We start from the raw sequence: 20,483 nt of genomic DNA, 5'->3' as shown, positions 1-20,483 counted from the left end.
TATTCCAACAAAAGAAGAAATTTAGGGGGGCCTGGGCTTAGGTGACTAAGGTAGAAGATAAACTTCCATGAGCTGAAATAAAATAAAATCTTATTTTTCAAATTGTAAGGTGGATCAGCTATTCTAGGGGATTGTAGGGGTTTATAAGAAATGCAGAAGCTCAGCTTCCCCTCCCCCAGTGCACCCACTTAATCAGAACCTGCACTTCAACAAGATAGTATAGTTCAGGTGACTCATATGCTTATTAAAGTTGAGAAGGAACAGACTAAATGATAAAGAGAAAGGAAGCTGTTCCAGATAAGGGAATGAAAGGGTTTAAGTCAACAAGTATTATGGTACTTTCTCAGCATGCCATAGGGTTACCTGTCATCTTCCACCTTCGGTTCAACTTGTTTTATGGGAACATTTACGTGGGAAAACACCTTTGCTTTTGTAACAGCATTAAGTAAAATATGAATTCCCTTTATGTCAACTGGCTTTTCCACTATTGTGGTTATGTCATAAAGTGCAGGATACCTATAAACGTGATTGGATGAGTAAGAATTTTAGACAGTGCTATTGACCTAAATCTGGACTTCTGTTCAATCATGAATTTTTACCTAATTGCTGCAAGGCAAGTGCAAGCATAATTGGCCTCCCTGATCACTTAACAGAACCTAATATCTCTCACACAATCAGAATCATATTAGAAATGATACGTGTAAGCAGCTATAGCATGTAGCAGATTTCTAGGCATAATGATATTATTTTCAGACGGATGTCACCGGTCCTTTTGAGACCTTTCTGTCCTGAAATGGTGAAACAGAGACAGAGGCAAGGATAACTGGCAGATTTCTTATTTCTAGATTCGTCCTAAAACCAACAGATCCATCTCTCTCCTACCAAGTACCAGTGAATTTAAACAAAACAACTCACAAAATAGCAGCAACAGCAACAACAAAATCTTAAAATATATTAGTGTAGTGTCAAGCATCAAAAGCCGCTCTCCAACCCAACTCCACTTCAATAAGCGTTCCAGCAGCTAACCCAATTTTTCAGTTGGTGTCCAATATTTGGGATCATTTGTTTCAAGACTAAAATACCCAAAATGGTTTAAATAAAGTCGAACCCAGAGAAAAGTGTAAAATGATTTGAGTTGAACATTTTAAGGGAGTCGATGGGGGCAGTTTCGCCTGGAGACTGGTCCACTGTGTAGGCTTTTTATAAAGGACAACAGAGATTGCTGGTTTCAAAACATGAGGAAGTCACCAAGTTCACCAGTCCAAATTCTAATGACTCACAGTGGAACCTTGATAGTGCTGTTGTTAAATCATTTGCAAATGGGTGGGGCTGAGATGATACATAGCCCAATTTTCCAGGTGGTATCTCAAGTATGTTGGGTTCTACCTTCAGACTTACATTGAAAAGTACAGATGTCAACACAGCTAAGGGACTGCCTCCTCCCAGTGACACACAACACACACCTATTAGCAGGGGATGTCGTGAGAGCTAAGCAGAGCACTGTCTTTTAAGCTGCTGCATCCAAGAATCAGCATGTACCCTAAATGTACATAAATAAATAAGGCAAGGGTGACACAGCTGCATTCTTTGTCCCAAAGGGGAGAGCATATAGTAACTCTCAGACCCACGGACAGATAAAGTGAAAAGAAGTTTGCCTTTATGTAAAGATTGGGAACATGCCAGAACAATCATAATTTTTTTTTAGAGAGAGTAAAAGTTAAAACCAGTCTATCTTATTTCAGTCTCTTGCTTCAGAATTGGCAACCTGTAATCAACAGGATGCTTTTCAAGTATTGCTGGACACCCCAGGTTCCTGCCATCAGATGCTATGGTGATTCTGACAGCTGAGACCCAACAACCCAGCACACGCTGTCACTCCACAACCACACTTTTAATGGACCCCAGGGCTGCGCTAAAGGCATGCCCCTCCCAGTTATTACACAGATGGTGCTCTTGAAATTTTCCATAGCTAGTATATTCTTGTGGTTAATTAGTTACCTGAGCAATTTCCATTATAGAAAGAATATCTGTACATAATTAGACCCATCTAGGACCAAGCTGGCAAGCTTCAACGTCATTAACCCAGAAGGGCTCAAATGAACATGGGATGGATAATTCTCACCTAATGAATGGACCTCACTAGATTACACCCTAAACTCTGAAGTATGTGGAACATTTAAACTATAAAAAGCAAGAGAGGCAAAAACAGGTAGGGAAAGAAACTAGAAAGGCAAGTTGCCTCTAGAGACAAAAGAATAACATTCCTTTCCAAACTACTCTCCAGAAATCCTGCAAAAAAAGATAAAATTAGCAAGAGAAGGCTATTAGCTCTCTGTTGCTCACCTTTCTGAGACCATTTTCAGGAATCAGTTTGTTAAATTCCACTGAAGCGCAGAGGCACATACCACAGCCTTTCTCCTGGGACGCATAGTCACACCACTCAGAAGCATGTGGGCAGATGCCAAAACATGTGAGGACATGAAACTCTTTCTGGAGAAACTCAATGTTCTGCATGGCAACAAGGATTAACCTTGCATACACGTGGAGAAAACAGGTGGTTCCACACATCCAGTTGTCCTTGGGGTTATTTTTACATCCAACTCTACAATTTCCTTTACTTACTTACTGTAAAGCACAGGAAAGGGCTCATTACGTATAGCTTAATACAGGAGGAAAAATAATTGAATATTTTCTCCTGTCCACTACTCTACTCTAGCTCCCAACTCTTCTGAGTTGTCACTGTTCATCTGAACAGCACAAGTATGGCAGTTTCCAGGCCCTATTCAAGATAATGAGCCATGTGGACCCTATTCAAGAAACTGGCTGTGCTCCAGAGGTATGATAAAATATAAGGGAAAATATTAACATCTCAGATGACCAAAGATCCATGAAAATGTCCACATCAGTGAAGCCATCAGAATGTTCCTATATGGAAACATTCACTTCTGTGAAAAACAGGCCTGGGAAAACATCTGTTGGTCTCCACCCCTTTTCATTAAGCACTGATTCCTGCAGGTGACATGCAAACTCAAATATCAATATATTTAATGTAAGCGCAGGGTGAGGACTGTATTTTTATAAGGTAACTATAAATAAACACAGCACTATATTTTTTTGTGGGGGTGGTATATGGGTGATATCGTTGGAAGATGCTTTGAGTAGCTATATAAATGAAAAATAATATTAAGCTGCTCTTTGTATTAAACATGATTTGAAATATAATAGCTAGCCAGGCACAGTGGCTCATGCCTGTAATCCTAGCACTCTGGAAGGCTGAGTTGGGAGAATTGCTTAGGGCTTGAACTTCCAGACTAGCCTAAGAAGGAGCAAGAGTCCATTTCTACAAAAAAATAGAGAAAGTAGCCAGGCATGGTGGTACATGCCTATAATCCCAGCTACTCAGCGGGTTGAGGCAGGAGGATCACTTGAGCCCAGTAGTTTGAGGTTGTGTGAGCTATAATGACACCCACAGTACTCTAGCTTATGGGGGTAAAAAATAATAGTTAACGTTTATTAACTATGAGGTCAGTAAATTAATTATCCATAGTTTACAGCTGAGGAAACTGAGGCTTGAGGAGATTTAGTAAATTTCCTAAGACCATACACCTAGTCTGTGGTGAAGATGGAACAGGAACCAGGGCTGGCTGGCAGTGTCTCTCTCCATATTGAGTCAGATATGGATGGAGTGTCTTCTTTTTTGAGGGAGGCCCACTTGGCAGAGATATCCTGCAGACCCCATGCACTGGTTTCTTACTTATTAAGCAAAGTTCCATGTGGTCATTTCTGATAAGCAGTTTGTTTGTGCTCATTTGACAGAGGTTTAACATCACCCTAATATTACCTTTTGCTAAATCTTGAATTATTCTCACAAGAATAATACTGACAAACTATGCATGAAAGTAACTTGATGAGACGTCAGAATGCTTCTTTCCCTGAGAAGATCTCTTCAGATATTAGAATAGACCCATGTATTTTTCATTCCAGTCGCATAACTACCAAATACTCCCTCTGTCAAGTCTATTTAAGAGTTTTCAATCAAGGCTCAAGTGTCATTGTGCCTTTTGAAAACATAATTGTGACCTAAAATCTTTCTTTATAGCACCTAAAGCACCCCTCAAAATCCTGTGGTCTGACACCTTATGCCACTGCATTTGAGACCCATCCATTTGTCCTATTCTTCAGGAATACAGCTGAGGGGCTGAGGTACAGCAAGACAATCTCAATTTTATTCTCAAGGAGTAATTTGGACCATTGGTTAAGACCACAAAGACAGCAGATGGTCCAGCATGGATGGAGCATCAGACACTCACAGATTGTGCCGACAAGACCAATTGAGTCAAAATAGCCAAAGGAACGAGGGTCGTGAAATGGGTTCTCTCCCACCAAACTAGCACCTAGAGGCTCTTGGTGTGAATGACAAGGCCATTGGACCCCGGAGCCACACGGAGTTGATACAAAACATACCCGGGCTGACACTGGGTTACCTGATGATGGCACAAAACACAACACCCTGTGCCTGGCCACAACTGGCCCTGGGAAGAGAGCAGACCTGTAGAGAAGCAGCTGCAAGGAGCCTGAGAACAAAACTGGAAATGCCTGTTGTGAAAGCCTTCACTGGTGTTATTTACAAAAGAAAATGTGTATTTGTCAGTGGTGTGTCAGCTAGCCTTTGGCTATCTACCCGTGTGCCCCAGAACGATCTCTTGTGTGTGCCAAATATCAACGCAATTATCCAACTGCAACTGCTCCATAAAGAGTAAAAGTGGCCTGCCCCCGAAAAGTGGTCCCATCAACAAGTCTATGGAAAAAAAGAAAAAAAAAGAACGTCTATTTGGAAGCAGTAATCACTCTGCCTGGCTCCATTTACCACACTTTTAATGCAACAGAACTGAAGGGAGATTTTTTTTTCCATCCTCAGAAAAAAGTAAGACTGAGAATCAATCTTTAACGGTAAAGAGTTACGTGAGGATGACCTAGAATATATGCCTTTCAAAATGTGAAGCTGTTATCTAGGCCACAGATCACGGTGTTTTTATACGATTCCTGTCTAATGCAGGAAACTGCCTGGCAGCTTTAAGGAAGAAATGCAGCAATATTACATCAGAGTTCAATGTTTGTATCACATTTGGGCATTTGTAATTTCTCTTATAAAGTACTAGTTAATTACAAATCTTGGGGGAAGTATAAAATCATTCCTCAAAAATGAATCCCTTGGTATGAAAGTTCCAAGCTTAACGAGATTTCCTCATATTGAAGATACAGCTCTTGAACTCAGTTCCTGGAAAAAATGGTAACAGCTGAGAAAAGGCCATACACAGTGCACCGTGACGGAACAATTCTCCCTTCTGTTCTAATAAACACCACAGTGCTCTTTAGATCCATCATTGCTAGTTAGGTGAATAATGAATGCACCAACTTTCCATGACAGGAAATTCTGCAAGTGGCGACATGGGTCCCTTCCATGTGTATCACTAGAACTGGCACAAACTCATGGCTGTGGTATGGTCAGGCATTATTTCCACTGGAACTGATGCCTCAGCCAGCTCTTGGAACAGTCTAGTATTCCCACTGCAAACTTGAGCTGAGGCAAAAGACTGAGCCTTCACTTAGAAGTTCGCCTCCCATTTTTCATCTCATCTCACACACTGTTAGGTGAAGCTATGGAGAAGCAGGTATTCTCATCCACTACCAGGGGAAATAAAAACAGTCCAAGCCCTTTGCAGGACAATTAGGCAGTATCTATCAAAATAGAAATGAATTCTCCTGCGGTCCCAGCAATTCCACTTGTGAGAACAGATGTACAGATACAGGTGTACAAAATGATGTATATACAACACTATTAATTGCAGCAAGATATATATTAGCAAAAATACAAAACATAGCCCACTTTCCAGCTATCGGAAAGTAGATAAATGATAGCACACACTTACAAACTATGCAACTATGAAGAAGAATGAGTTATCTCCCCATATACTAAACTGGAAAGCTCTCAGAAGCATAAGTGACAAAAAGAAGGGGCAAAACATTGTATATATGGAATAATATCTTTTGTTTAAAAAATGGAGGAAAATAGGTGGTGCCTGTGGCTCAAAAGAGTGGGGCGCCAGCCCCAGGTGCCAGAGGTGGCAGGGTCAAGCCCAGCCCTGGCCAAAAACTGCAAACAAATAAACAAAAAAAAGAATGGAGGAAAATGATAATACATTCCCATTCATCTGTATTTACATAAACACACTATAAAGGATTCCCAAGAAAATAACACAAATGATCATCTATTGATGGTGGGTGTTGGGGAAACAGGTGACTCAGGCATGAGTGGAGTGAGACCCCTCAATTTCTTTTTTATACTATTTTGATTTGTGAATGTTACAAATTATAAAAAAATTAAATAAAAAATAATCAATTTAAATATAAATGTTTAGTCTAGTGGCTTCATTTTTGGCCCCAAACCAACTCCCACAATGCTCTGATGCAACAGATATTCCAGAATTTTCCTTTGCTTGTGTATGTTCTACTAGTGACAACACTTAATAAGTCTGGTGGGTGCCATCTCAGTTTGGGACACACTGTCCTTGAAAAAACTAATTTGAGGTGGGACAAGTGGGCACAGAAGACAGTCTATGGGACTGTGGGCTGAAGACTCAAGTCCTAGTCCTGCCTAACTTCTCTGGTAAGTTGACCCTATGAAACAACTGGCATTTGACCACTTTTTACCAACAAATTAGACATATTCATGGGTGAACATGCTGCCTCACCTCTGTGATACAATGAGGATAAGTATACTTACCCTGCCTAATTCTCAACATCACACCAGGGATTGTGAGTAGATGAAAAAGGACTTTGTAAACTGTAAAGGACAACTCTACAAACAACTTTTGTAAAACATGACACAAGTCTGAGGGGTGACCAGGGGCAAATACAAGAGGGGATTGGGACTCAGTCCCAAAGTGCCTGAGATACCGAAATAGCGGAGAGGAGAGAGAACTTCCAAAGTATAGACTCTAACTATAAACAAAAAAACAAGAGCAGGCTCACCTGAAGAGGAAAATGTGGTTAAATGAGTCCATATGTGGCCATCTGCAGTTGAACATGCTCAAAATTCTGTAAAGCCTGCTAGGGAAGTCAGGGAGACATATCTGGGAGTAAACTGTCAGGATACTGACTTGAACATGAATGTGAGATCAATGTTGAATGAATAACCCAACAAGATAGCCCTTACTCCTGCAACGGGTATAGTTGTTGGAGAATTGTACCTGTCACATACAGGTAGGCCTCTAAATTACCTCCAAAATCAAATGCAAACTTCAAACACTTCTGAAAATGCTCCCAGAGGACCTTTTACACCCAATTTAGAGATTGAATGAAAAACCACTCTTTAAAAATGGCAAAAAGTAAAACCCAAACAGTTTCTCATCTCCATATGTACAGTCATCTGGAAAACAGATCTCCCATTAAATGGATTGTCAAAGCTGAACCACAATGTTAAACTAATCACAAAATTCAAGGGCTGCTTTCCTACCTTCCTAAAGTGAAACATTCCAAAAGGCTAGAAATAACCACATAAGAAAGTTCAAAGAAGGTACTCCAACTTGGTGCTGCTATCCAGACATTGGGTTAGAAAACCAGCTACTTGGAACTCAGAAAAAGCAAGTAAGAGATTCCTATTTTGATTAGACAAGGCCTCTATGCAAGGTGCCTGTGAACACAGAGATGAGGAGCTGTTACCTCCAAATTCTATGTCAAGGGCATAGATACTAGCTCCTGTTTCATCAGCAGAGTTCTGGTTGGTCAGCTGAAGATGAAGGTCAGAACTAGCTATGTTTCTGTAATCCCCTCATTTGAAGAGAAGTCAACTATAGAACATGTTTATTCCATGATGGGGAAAAAAAACAAATATTTTTTAATCTTCATTTCTGCCTCTTCTCCCTTCAGAGTTGCAAAGGTCACCCAAATTTCTGTATTTAGCGTATCTGTGAAAGCCTTTCTTTTAGATTTCAACATGTCAGACTGGCAGCTCAGGACAACAGCGATTTTAGCCTTTTTCTAAAATTTACTTTTTAACTAAGTGTTCATTTAACAGACATTTTCTGTGCATACATACTGGGGACACCAAAATGAATGAGACAGAATCTCTGCCTTTGGGACTTCTGTTAAAGAGACTATGGGGCCCGGGTTAGAAACTTGTATCAACAAGGCAGTACATGCTGTAACTGACATAAGCACAGAGGCCATTCCCAAGAGAGGGAATGGAGTGGAGAGCAGCTCTTATTCAATATAGATCATATTTTACAGAAAAGAAGATTATGATGTCTGATCTGCTATCCTCTTAGCATGTATAACCCATAAAAGCAAGACAAAGAATCCAGGAAGAGTTCAATGTTGGTGAGCTTCTGGGGTGCATAAGCTGGAAACCATAACTCATTTAGAGAGTCTTAGCCAGAATTGATTTTCCATTAAAAATGTCTTCCTTGTTGATAATAACAATGTGGAAATACTTCTTTTCCATGTGGGAAAAACATGTTGAACCACTTAGCAAGTACCTACAGGGCCGCCTACTATGTATGTGCCCAGCACTCAGCTATGTGCTATGGGGGCTAAGACACGTTCTTGCTTTCAAAGGATTTACAATCTGATTGTAGAGTTAATACTAAAATAGGTGTGAGAAAAAGGCAAACTTAGTTCTTGAGAAGAAGGACCACATTTCATGCAACTTTGAAAAAATTAGCCATGTATTCAACTTTCTGCCATTACACGTTTCTGGTAATCATATACCTCTTCCCTTTGGGATTTTGAATTGAGAATAGCATAGAAACAAATTGCCAACAAGAATCAAACTGAAGGGTCAGGTGCAGCATCAGTGCAGGGGTCCATTGCTTTGGTTCACATGTTCCAGAAGATACCAGATATCTTGTCTTTTCATAGAAACGAGTAGGTAATAGGGACAAGATAAGAGTCCAGAATATTTCTTTGCTAGTATTCTTTTTAGGAAGCAAGTACCCTCCTGGAAACACAAAGATGGGGGGAAAGAATTTCCCTCAACATTGTTTTAAGTGCAGAGAATTTAAGTAGTTTGCCCAAGATCACAGAGCTAGTAAGTGGTGGACCTAAAATCAAACTCAATCTTCAAGCCCAGGAATGTGGGTGCCAGGCCTGGGCTACCTCAAGAAATTTCTATTTATGGTGGGGTGTGGTGGTTCATGCCTATAATCCTAGCACTATGGAAGGCTGAGACAGGTGGATTGCTTGAGCCCAGGAACTCTAGATAGGGCAGGTTTATTATGGACAGGAATCTTTCTAGAGAAGGTAGAATTCCAGCTGGGTTTTGAAGAATGAATAGGATTTAGATGGCTAAAAAAAGCAGAAAAAGTCATGAGTAAACAAATTAGACCCAGAGAATTACAACAAAACAGAGTTTGAGTTTTGTCAACTCAAAGTTTTAGTTATGAAGCCTACTGGTGAAACTTTTGATTATCTTGACAATAAGTCATTTAAAATATGGTTTTGGTGGGGGGTTTTTTGGAGCTGAAAAGTATTCAAACTAAAAACAGTGGTTGAAATTCATTAAGTATCTACTATGCCAAACACTGATCTAAGAACTTCACGTGTATTAGCACATTTAATCCCTGCCAATACTCTGTTCAGTGGTCAAGGTACACAGAATTTAAGTAAACTTGCCCAAGATCAAAGACCTCGTAAGTGTTAGGCATGGGATCAGACTCATTCCTGGGATTCAGAAATATTGTCCCAGGTCTTATGTGGAAGTTTCATACCAGAAAATTTCTTTCAAGTCAGAGGAAAAGCCTCAGCAGGCCTCCTATCTCAAAGCCCCTGGATTTCTGATGATTTACAATGCCACAAATCCCTTCTAACCATACTTTAACCCAAGTATTTGGATGATGAAGTCAATGGTAGGTTTCTTTAAATCACAGGATATTCAATTTACCTTGCTTCTAATTCAGCAATTCCCAAACTTTCCTATACATCTGAACCATGTGTAGAAATTTCTGAACATAATATAGGCTTAGGGGTCCTATCTCAAACCCATAAATCTCAGATAATAGGCCCTCATATATGTATCTATAATTTCTTAATTTTAGTAATTCTGAGGATCACTAATTTGTTGTTTGTTTGTCTGTTTGTGTTTTTGAGAGAGAGTCTTGCTCTATCTCCCAGGGTACAGTGCAGTGGCATCATCACAGCTCACTGCAACCTCAAACTCCCAGGCTCAAGTGATCTTCCTGCTTCAGCCTCTTCAGTAGCTGGGACTACAGGCAAGCACCACCATATCTGGCTAATTTTTGTTTTTATTTTTTATAGCAATAGGGTATCACTCTTGTTCAGACTAGTCTTGAACTTCTGGCCTCAAGTGATCCTCCAGACTTGGCCTCCCAAAGTGCTAAGATTACAGGCATGAACCATGCACCCAGCCTGATCATCATGTTTGAGAACCCTGTGTATATTGTGTTCTATTTTACTAGCATCTGCAATAGCTCACTTACTAAGTTCCTTAGCTTTAAGCAAAATTAAAACTACAAATCTTGAGGAACAAAACATCAAAATCATATATTCATTTTCTCTCCTTTCAAGAGTTTTTCCCTTAAAAAAACTAAATTCAAAAACTTGTTAGGATAAACATTTTTAATCTTTCCATTACTATGTTCTTCCTTGGCACACAGAAGGGTGTCAGATTCTGCCATAGAGAAAAAAGTGGATACTAGGCTAGGGTGACAATATCAGCTTGCACCTGCTCTAGGCCCTCTACATTAGAGCAGCAAGGGTGAAATGCAGTGTCTTACCTGAATACTGCAGATCACAGCTAGAGACAACCTGAGTGGTAGTAAGAGGACTGGGTAGATAAAGTTACTGGTCTATAACCCTTGCTTCTGGTTCTACAGCTATATATTTCTGATCATTATTTAGCTTCTCTAAGTTTCAGTTTCTCCCTTGGTTACGTACAAATAATATCTACCCAACCTTTTTCTTATGGTTATTTATGAGATCAAATGAAATGAGATGTGTGAGTGCATGTTTTAATGTATGGACTACTACACATTTGAACAAGGTTATTATCAAAGTATGCAATCTTGTCCACATGACTTTAGCCGGTGAAATCATGTAGGACTCTTAGTGATGACAAACCAACCAAATTTTGGTTCTAGAACCAACAATTAACTAGGGCATTGCATGAGGACAAGTTTTTATAACCCCCACATGCTGCTTGGAACAGCTGTGGTGAAGGTTCTCCTAGGTTTTTAGATGATTGACTCTGAGGAGCCATGAGAGGCTCTGGGACAATAGATGCTACCAAGTTTAAGAAAGTCATTGTTAGGGATGTGAAACCCAGGGGGGGAAAATATCTGATAATTTAGGAAAAGCAATTTAAAAGAGATTTTATTAATGATAAGACATTTTCATGATTAACAAAACATTTAGGATAAGGTCATCTTGTATTGCTTCTCAACCATTGCACATAATTATTTTAAAAAATTATGCAATGCAAAAAAGAATTCACACTTAAAAAGCAGTATCTGCTTTATCAGGTTACTCTTTGTTGAATGCTCTCAATAAGCAGGTGAATACAGCTCTCAGTGCAAGTGAATGGTCACCGAAATGGACAGCGTGACTGTCCTCTGCCTGACTGCCCTGCTCAAGTGTGGGAGAGAAGGCTAGGCACATGGATGTAGGTTTGGTATTAGAAGGGAAGTGGAACCTATTCCCACTTCCTCAACTTATGATTTTTTTTTTTTTTTGAGATTCCCAAAAGAACTATGCAAATGTTTGCTTCCTTGTGGCTTCCTCGCTTCCATATCAAGAGCTTAAACATTTCTCAATTGATGACACTAACTTATGCCCCAGTTAGCATATTTACAAGATCCATGAATACCACACACAGACTCTTACCCCTACACAGCAGAGCAAAATCACCACCTGACTTCACAGTGAAGGGTCACCTAATGAGCGAGTGTGTTTTTAGTAAACTCATACAAGATGCCGTTACGTAATTGCTAAAGTTAAATAAGTTATTAACTAAGGCTTAAAGGCAAAATAGCACTCACGAAACTGATCTTTTGTCTTTTCCCTCATTCAACATAATCATGAAACCAAGTTTTAGTAAATGGAAACATTCTCATAATTTAAGTTTTTTTTTTAGAAGAGAAACACACAGCATGTATAAATACTGTCAAATTAAAGACACATTGCTGAATCCCATACATGTGAGGAAAAAAAAAGTCCATCATAAAATCAGTGGAAGCAAATAGCATCTTTGGTCCAGAAATTTCCTTCTACTGTGGCTTCTGTTGTAGAGGCACTGCTGCAAACAGTTCCTTACGAAATGCTTTTAAATAGCAATATGTCTTTTAAGATAATGTCTAACAAGTATTTTTGTTGTCTTACTTTGAACACAAAATGATACCTGAAAATCAGGGAATAAAAAAGTTCAACCGCTAACACAGAGAAATAGGTTCTTTCCAAATGATACGGTCAATAAATGACAATACAGTATGGCAGGAGGTTCTAAAAATAAGAGAATTTGCTCAAGATTTTTATTTTTATTTTTTTTAGAGCAGACCTCTATGGGACAGAATATATGAATAGGTAATAAAAGCCTTATATGAGAAAATCAATGGAGTTCCTTATCAAGTAGACCTAAAAATGAATGGATCAATATAGGAAAAAGAAACCCAACTAGCCCAGTGCCCAGTGCCTGGCACCCACTGGGCACTCAATTAATGCTTGGTGAATTAATGAGTGAAGGAATCATTCGCTGTAGATAATGCTTTAATTTTTTTTTAAGCCTTGAAACAGAAGGAAATATATACAAAGTATGTGATATTGTAAAGGGATATGGACAGTAAAGTGTTCTGCTGACTGACAATACTAATACTTGAAAGCAGTATGAAAGATCATAAAGAATAAATACTCATTGATCCTTGGAGTGGCCTGCTCATCTCATGGTCTAAGCTTGCATTTTATGACATCCCTCTGTTGGTTAATCTCCAACTGTTCCACCAAAGAGTAAAACAAGATATATTAATATTGAAGCCTGATGGTGTTGGGAAAGAGGTCGATTTCTCTGAGAGTTTACATTTAAAAAGAAAAACTCTTTGGGAAGCTAATATCTGTGGTACCCAGGAAGTGAAGTAAATGGTAGAAAGTTTGCTTAGTTCAGCTGCTAAGCTCTCTGACAAATCTAATGTTAGAAGTTAATTTCTTTTTTCTTTTCTTTTTTTTTTGAGATAGAGTCTCACTCTGCCACCCCAAGTAGAGTACCCTCACAGCATAGCTCACAGCAACCTTAAATTCCTGGGCTCCTCTTGCCTCAGCTTCCACACTAGCTGGGACTACAGGTGCCCACCACAATGCTGGCTATTTTTTTAGAGATGAGGGTCTCACTCTTGCTTAGGCTGTTCTTGAACTCCTGAGCTCACCAATCCACCTACCTTGGCTTCCCAAACTGCTAGATTACAGGTGTGAGCCACCACACCTAGCCAAAAGTTAATTTCTTAAACCATTTGCCCATCTGCTAAGGACTCTTCATTCTTTTCTGCCTGACCCAAAGGAAAAATAACTTGTGAGAATCCGTATAAATGTGGAAAAAGTAAATTACAACACTCTGCAAAGAAACAGAATTTCTGACACTCAGTTCATGATACTATACCCATCTAGAAGAAGATTCAAAGACAGAAATATATCATTGTCTTCATTTGGATTATTTCTGAACTAAAAATAAAGAGCACTATTATGATCAGTATATTAGAAAAACTTGAGTGCAAATGTACTTACTTCAGAGAACCCTAACTCCAACCACCCACTTTAGTGTCATTTCTAAAAGGGTTTCAACCTCTGCTTAGACATTTATAAGAAAATGACCAGATTCCAAAGAAGCCTCTTTTTTCTTTATTAGATTATAAATTGCCCTAATAAAGTCCTTTGTATGCAGTAAGCATTCAATATTAAATGCTTAATTAAATTGAACTGAAAGGTCTTCTAGCTATCATAGTACTTAATTTTACATCAGCAGTCCTGGGTCTACTCTCTAAGGCAACACAGAATACACCTACTCCCTCTTCTCTATGATAGTTCTTCTAAGTTTTAAAGACTGTCCTCACAATATGGATGACAAAAATACATCATGATGCATGCTGCCACTCTAATCCCCCAGCCATAGCAGGCATCAACAATCCAGAACATTCTTTCTCATTGAGCCTGGACAATTTCAGAATTCTTCCAACCTGGCATTCCATGTAGCCACTATCATGTGATTAAGGTTGCTAAGGGAAACAAAAACCATTCACCATTCCAGTCTAAGTCTTCTTGTCCCCAAGCCACCCATTTCAAGTTCCCTTAACAATTCCTCACATGCAATGCTTTCAAATTCCTTATACGTCTGGTCACAATAATAGGAACATCACTAATTTATCAATGAGGTACCCCAAACAACCCATTTTAGTTCTTGAACCAAAGGTAATATTCTAGAGTCAGTCTTTTTAGAAAGCAGAGTTATTAACTTTTGACTTTGAGTATTATGCTTCTAATGGCATGGCGCAGAATTTCAGTTGGATTTGTTAACAGCCCCTTGTCACACCACTGGCTCACACTGAACTTGCAGTTAATTTAAAACACTCAGGTTTCCTTTCCACAATGTGCTGATCAGTCACACTGCCCCCTCCCCTCCAGACTGCACCCTTAACGACCTATTCTGTCCTGTGTTTACACAATTGATATTTTGAACTTGATCATAATAAATGTAAATGATCCAGATTCTGTCATTCAACAGAAGGTCTGCAGTATCTGCTGGGTTTATGTTTCAACAGGATAAGCATATCGTCTGTGCCTTCAGACACATTATCAGCCAGCATGTCGGTGCTGGATGTGTTTTCCCAGGGCTGCATGATAGAGAATACCTTGGAGAGTTTGGCCTAGGAATGTGGCCTGGGACTCTGCCAAGCATCTCCCCCCAGCAACATGACTGCAGATTTCTCGACCTTCAGATTCTACATGATGTAAAAGAAATTTGTCTGTGTTTAAAAACACATTCAAGAAATAAGTGAACATGTGAAAAGATAGAGAAACTTGTTTCAATTTGGGCATAGAGAAACTTGCTTCAATTTGGGCATAGTTTCAGCTTTCAAAGGCACATGAAAGCAGAAAGCAAGCATCAGAAAATGGAACTGCTGATGGTAGCAGCTCCAAAATCAAGACTGATTAGACTGAATCCCATGTGGCAAACATTTTATTCAATGAGCTTCCTTCTCTCCCTGCGCCCCCTTCAAAACTTTTTTTTAATGAATTTTTTTTTCTGGAAAATGTACACTCTTTTTAAAATTTTCTTTTTTCTAAAAATGAAACTTTTCTGCCCCTGATTGCCACTATGGATGACACAAAGTACAGACAATACAACTTTCTTTGGTTAGCATGCTATTTTTCCTCTGCTTACCAAAACTGGCACAGATTTAAGAAACACTATATTCCATTCCCTGAAGCACAGAAATTGGCATCTCCACTGGCATCTACAAATTTCAAGACATTTAAAAGAAAATCCATAAGTTTACAGTTGCTGTTTAAATGAACTTTATCATTTCATATATTCCAGATATAATTCCCCGAGTGAATCAAATTATGCATAAGAAATTTTAGAACTAAGCTAACCAAATAACTTTTATCACAGATATTGCAAAAAATGTCATTCAACTTCCTTCCTTCCATTTCTGCCTTCCTGTCAGCGAAACAAATAATTATTTTTCTATAAGGTTTCTTCATTGTCTACATCACTAGTGAGAATCTCCGTTAGTGAGAAGCAACTGTTAATCTATTTGTTCATTCAACAACTTTTATCAAACTGCCTCCTCTGCGATCAGTGTTATTCTGGATGCTATTATGGGAGCGCGCAAAAATGAACTAAATATAGGGTTTTTTCATCAAAGAATTTTCAGCCAATTTGAAATTATTGGTTCCTGATTTCATTGCTATTTTTTTTGGGGGGGGGGCTGGCTCACATATATATCTTTATTCTAAGATTAAGGGAATCCTTATAATGTCCTTCCCCTTCTTTTTTGTTTCTTATTTTTTGTGTGTATAATCCTGCTACATATATGACCCTTTATTTTATTCATATGTCTTCTTAAATCACTAATGTCAAAATTGAATCATAGATCAAAGACATTCTTAAAGGTCTCTCTACTCAATTTATTTGGTGTTACTGTATCTCAGAAAGTGTAATGAATTGCCTGTGGCAAATGAATCAAATCAGAACCTTTGTACTCAACGTTTTAGTACATGTCCCTAAAAATAATAAATGTTAAAAAGGAGGCCAGCCCTTGGTTTCTGGCAGGCTATTCTTTATTTGGTTACTACATTAAAATGCTAAAAGGACTTTGTGTATATATCAAGTTGTGGATCTGCTTGTTTTAAAATTTCATCTACAATTCCATATGCACACTCTCCCCCAGCCCCCACTCCCACCCCACCCCACCACACCTGCCAAATCTGAATGGGATGGCAAGAAATCCTAGTAACTATAGGCTTGGAAAAATGGTTCACATGGAAATAAGCCATTTGGCTGGTAAAGCTGGTAGTTTTGTTCTCTAGGTGGCACTATTACTTCAATTTTTGATGAGTTGCTAAAATTATTCAAACTGCTCATTTTTTTTTTTTTTGGTTTCTATCATATAACTTAATTTCATACAAAATTTAATGACAGAATGTCTTCTAGGCTTTACTTTAATAAGCCAATTTGAAGTTCAGTGATATTTTTTATCATATAATTGTACATCTCCTTGTTTATATTGTCTTAGAATTAAGAAATCCTCTTTTGCATTTTCTCCAGAGAGGCATGTCAAAAACACAGAAGGTTATCATAAAGTTTCCGTCAGACCAAAGGAACAAAGATGAAAGCACATTTAAGAGCTACTAGGTTCTGGGAGCTTTCAAAATCAGGACGTTACTACCACCATGAAAAGTTCTTTCAAGTGAACCTTTTGGGAAAACTACAGAACATTTGTTACTCTTGAGGGTCTCTGGAAATAAATTTTTGCTTTATATGGCTGTCACCGAAGCTTGTAAATTTACTTTGCTTTTCCCAATCACTCTCCCATCCCACACTCAGTTTCCTAATTCACCTAATGCAACCTATCCTCAAACGTTAAGGAATTTATAAATGAGATATCAGGGTAATGATCCACTTCTTAGCAGCCAGTATATTTAGCCAGATTTGCCTTACCAAGAGCATAAGTGTCTCAGAGTTGAATTTGAATACTTACATTTAAATGAAAGCTTCCATACAAATCTGACCAGCTACTCATGTTTTTCTACAAAAAAGAGAATACCTTCCTCTTCCTTTCAGAGAACACTCCCCAGCAACAATTTTTCAATGACAATACATGAGAGAGCTCTATTGTTCTGCATCCGCCATCCATAATGATTCCATATATTCAATAATTGGGTCCATGAGCTTTCTAAGTCTTTTTAGTATGAGCATTTCTAGAAATCCAGTGATGCATTTAAGTATAAAATTACTTAGGATTAAATACTTCTGTTATTTTAAGTGGAAGTTTAAGGGAACTTTTAGGATACATATGCGTAAGCTTAAAAATAAGAAAACCTTCCTAGGTTTCCTAGGGTTAAATCCCACATGCAATGACATAAGGACTTCATTTGCCAACATCATTTATTGCTTAGCATTGCTCCATACTAAGCAGAGTAAATGGATGCAGAGTGTAACCAGTAAGTTTGCTCATTCACTTCTGAAGCCCATGTGTGCATGTTATTCATCCTAATAAAGAAAATTTATCACAACACAACTTAATGTGATTCTTGTTCAAATGATTTCTTCCTCCATTGAACAAGAGCCAGCACTTGAAACCTAGAATTCCACAGAATTTTCTCCTGGATTCCTTTTTAAAATGCAGTTCACAGCTTGAGATCACAGAGCCTGCCAGTGGCTGAATGGCTGCCCTAGATGGCTGAGAGTCCTTCAATTAAGCAGCAATTTTGCAATTAGTGGAAACTGAGTGCTCTACAAATTGTTTGAAAACAAGTTGAGGCAAGTTAGCAATTACCCTATTACAGGGATATATTCACTTGCCTTGGACTAGGGAGCCCCCTCACAGATACTGAACTCTTCAACTCAGGGAGATCCAAGTTGAACATTAAGGTTTTAATCAGTAAAATAAAATAGGTATGATGGACATCTGAAATAGGGATGCCTTTCATCTTAAAAGATATTCAGAGTTGTCTGTTTTAATTCAGGAATTTGGAAATCGTTCTCTCTACTCTGGGACTAGTTTCCTAGACATTAAAATTTTAATAAACTGATAGCATATGGCCTGTCCATTCTGTACATCTTCAGTTTTTTAAAGATAAAGTCTATGATTGAGATCCAAAGCTACTGGCTGTGTTACATTTATGTATGTTATATCACAGTTCACATATGTAGAGTTCTGAGAGAGATTTACAGAAGGTTTTAAAAGATGAATGCAAAAAATGTAAACAAGCTCTTTGCTATACTATTAGGTGGGTGTGCTGAGAGCTCTCTGTGTGCTGAGCTACAAGCTAGTTTTATTTATATTAGAAAGAAATGAGATTATCAATCATCCACCTTTTAACAATTAAAAAGCTGGGACTCTCATTAAGGATTCCAGGAAGGGGAAAATAGCTTACATTCTAATGGTATCCATGTAAACAAGGACTTTGAGCCAGGATTTTAGAAATTTGCATTATTTACAGGATTTCCCCTCGTGAAGAAGTCACAATGAACCAGAAATAACCCAGCATCTCTCCTCCCAATTTTTGGCCATTATAAGATTAAGGCAATTAACTCACATGGTATAAATGAATCATTTGAAGTGATTACTACATTTTAGGCAAATGATCACATTCTGGGTTCCTTTGGTTTGCCAGTAAAAGCTATGCACAGTGAAAAGATCTCCTAAAACAGATTTACTAAATGCTTTGTTTTCTGAATACACAAATAATGTTGACCTACTCTCTTAAATGACCTTAGATATCACCTTAAATTAAACAAGATTTCCACTTACTAACTCAGCTCTGAATGGGTTGAAAGTCTCCAAAGGTATGTGAAAAATTGTTATTTTGCTTTAAAAAATGTGATGTCTGAGTGTGTCCGCAATGTTCTGATGTTTCAAAACATGTACGTAAGTCTTGTTTATCTGGAAATTATTTCTTTCTGCTTATAAATAGAAAATGTTCTTGTAATATCTTAAAATAGTTCTACATACATAATGCTTTTCATTTCATAGTACTTACTACTGGTCTATATTTACAACATTTATCACTTTTTACAAAATAAAATAGAAGAAAAAAAAGACACCGACTTTATGGCCTTGGAATTCCAGTAATGGTAACCAACGTGTTTTAAATTCCAGCGAAGGTTATGGTTACATTTCAACAAGTGTTTCTTTTTCTCTTACCTCTGTTGCTAGTCCAGAGGTAAACTTACAAAAGAAAAAAGCAAGGCATTTGCAAAATCAGGGAATAGGAGTTTAGTACTTGTTTTAAGGGGGTGGTGTTCCCCCATCAAACCTTTATAGTATGATTTCCACAGGCTCTGTGATCTGTTATGTGTAACGTCATGAAGCACCACATGCCATGATCTCAGAAACCTCTGACCTAATAGTGATAATATTGCAGGAGGTAACGGATTGAGGGCTCCCACATTTAGACAAATTAAGTCTGTAATTATACCACAATAAATTAAAATGCAAAAAATACTTATATCAAATTGTAAGGTCCAGATGGCTTTTGATCTTATAACAAACATATAAAAATAGATTTTGGATACAATCAAAGGAGGGGAAAAGGGAGGACATTTTCCAAGAAGTTGAGCCAGAACCAATTTGATGGGGGGGGTCTCGATACCCTAGCACCTTATTTACACACAGAAAAAATTAACGTTACCAATTACATATCTCTTCGCTTTAAAAATAACAGTACCAGAAGGATCAATAAACACTCAGAAATATGCTTCTCTCTGCTTCTGGCTAAGAACGTTCTTGTATTCTTTGTTAGAAAATGTTCACTCGTTGCCACTGAGATGGAGGTTCCTAGAGGCATCTAAAATAAGATCTAGGACCACCAACTGTAACTTCCTTGCTCCCCAGCGCAAGGAAAACTTTTTGCATTGGAGTCAAAGAAGAGTCAAAATCCGACTAGTCGCACGCCTACCAAGCTGCAGTCAGAAGCACCATTCAAGTCCCTCCTACCAGGTCTCTTAAGGGTTCCGGCAAAACCATCCCTTACCACTCCCCAACCCCAACCTCCCGCCCACAGCAGCTGCTCTTGGCAGCATGGCCGGCAGAGGGCACCCTCTACCTTCCCTAGCACCGTTTCCCAATCCTCTAACTCCTCCTGACCACCCTTCCACCCCGATCCTTCATCTCGGTTCCACCCCCAACACAAAAACACTGCATTCACCAGTTCAAGGAGGCCCAAGACTTTTTCTCCTTGGGAGTGCCCGCAGTCTGCAA

The 20,483-nt window shown here is 38.6% G+C and overlaps 1 protein-coding gene across 6 annotated transcripts in view; it reads right to left on the bottom strand.

The window, feature by feature from the left end:
- The window catches only part of BDNF (brain derived neurotrophic factor), a 56,495-nt gene that overhangs the window by 13,204 nt on the left and 22,808 nt on the right, over window positions 1-20,483 (bottom strand). The window contains exon 2 of one of the 6 annotated variants that reach the window (XM_053562001.1): window positions 13,658-13,661. The exons of 4 other annotated variants lie outside the window; for them this stretch is intronic. Coding sequence is in view for 1 of the 2 variants with exons in the window: in XM_053562002.1 (XP_053417977.1) it covers window positions 2,344-2,568 (225 nt within the window). In the remaining variant the exon portion in view is untranslated. Of the gene's footprint in view, window positions 1-2,343; window positions 2,569-13,657; window positions 13,662-20,483 lie in introns of those variants that run through there. One more of the 6 variants, XM_053562002.1, reaches the window with a different exon arrangement.

Source organism: Nycticebus coucang, chromosome 14 (genome assembly GCF_027406575.1).
Source record: "Nycticebus coucang isolate mNycCou1 chromosome 14, mNycCou1.pri, whole genome shotgun sequence".
Classification (NCBI taxonomy): Eukaryota; Metazoa; Chordata; class Mammalia; order Primates; family Lorisidae; genus Nycticebus; species Nycticebus coucang.
The sequence above is the reverse complement of the archived record's forward strand: the minus strand, read 5'-3'. Positions and strand labels throughout refer to the sequence as shown.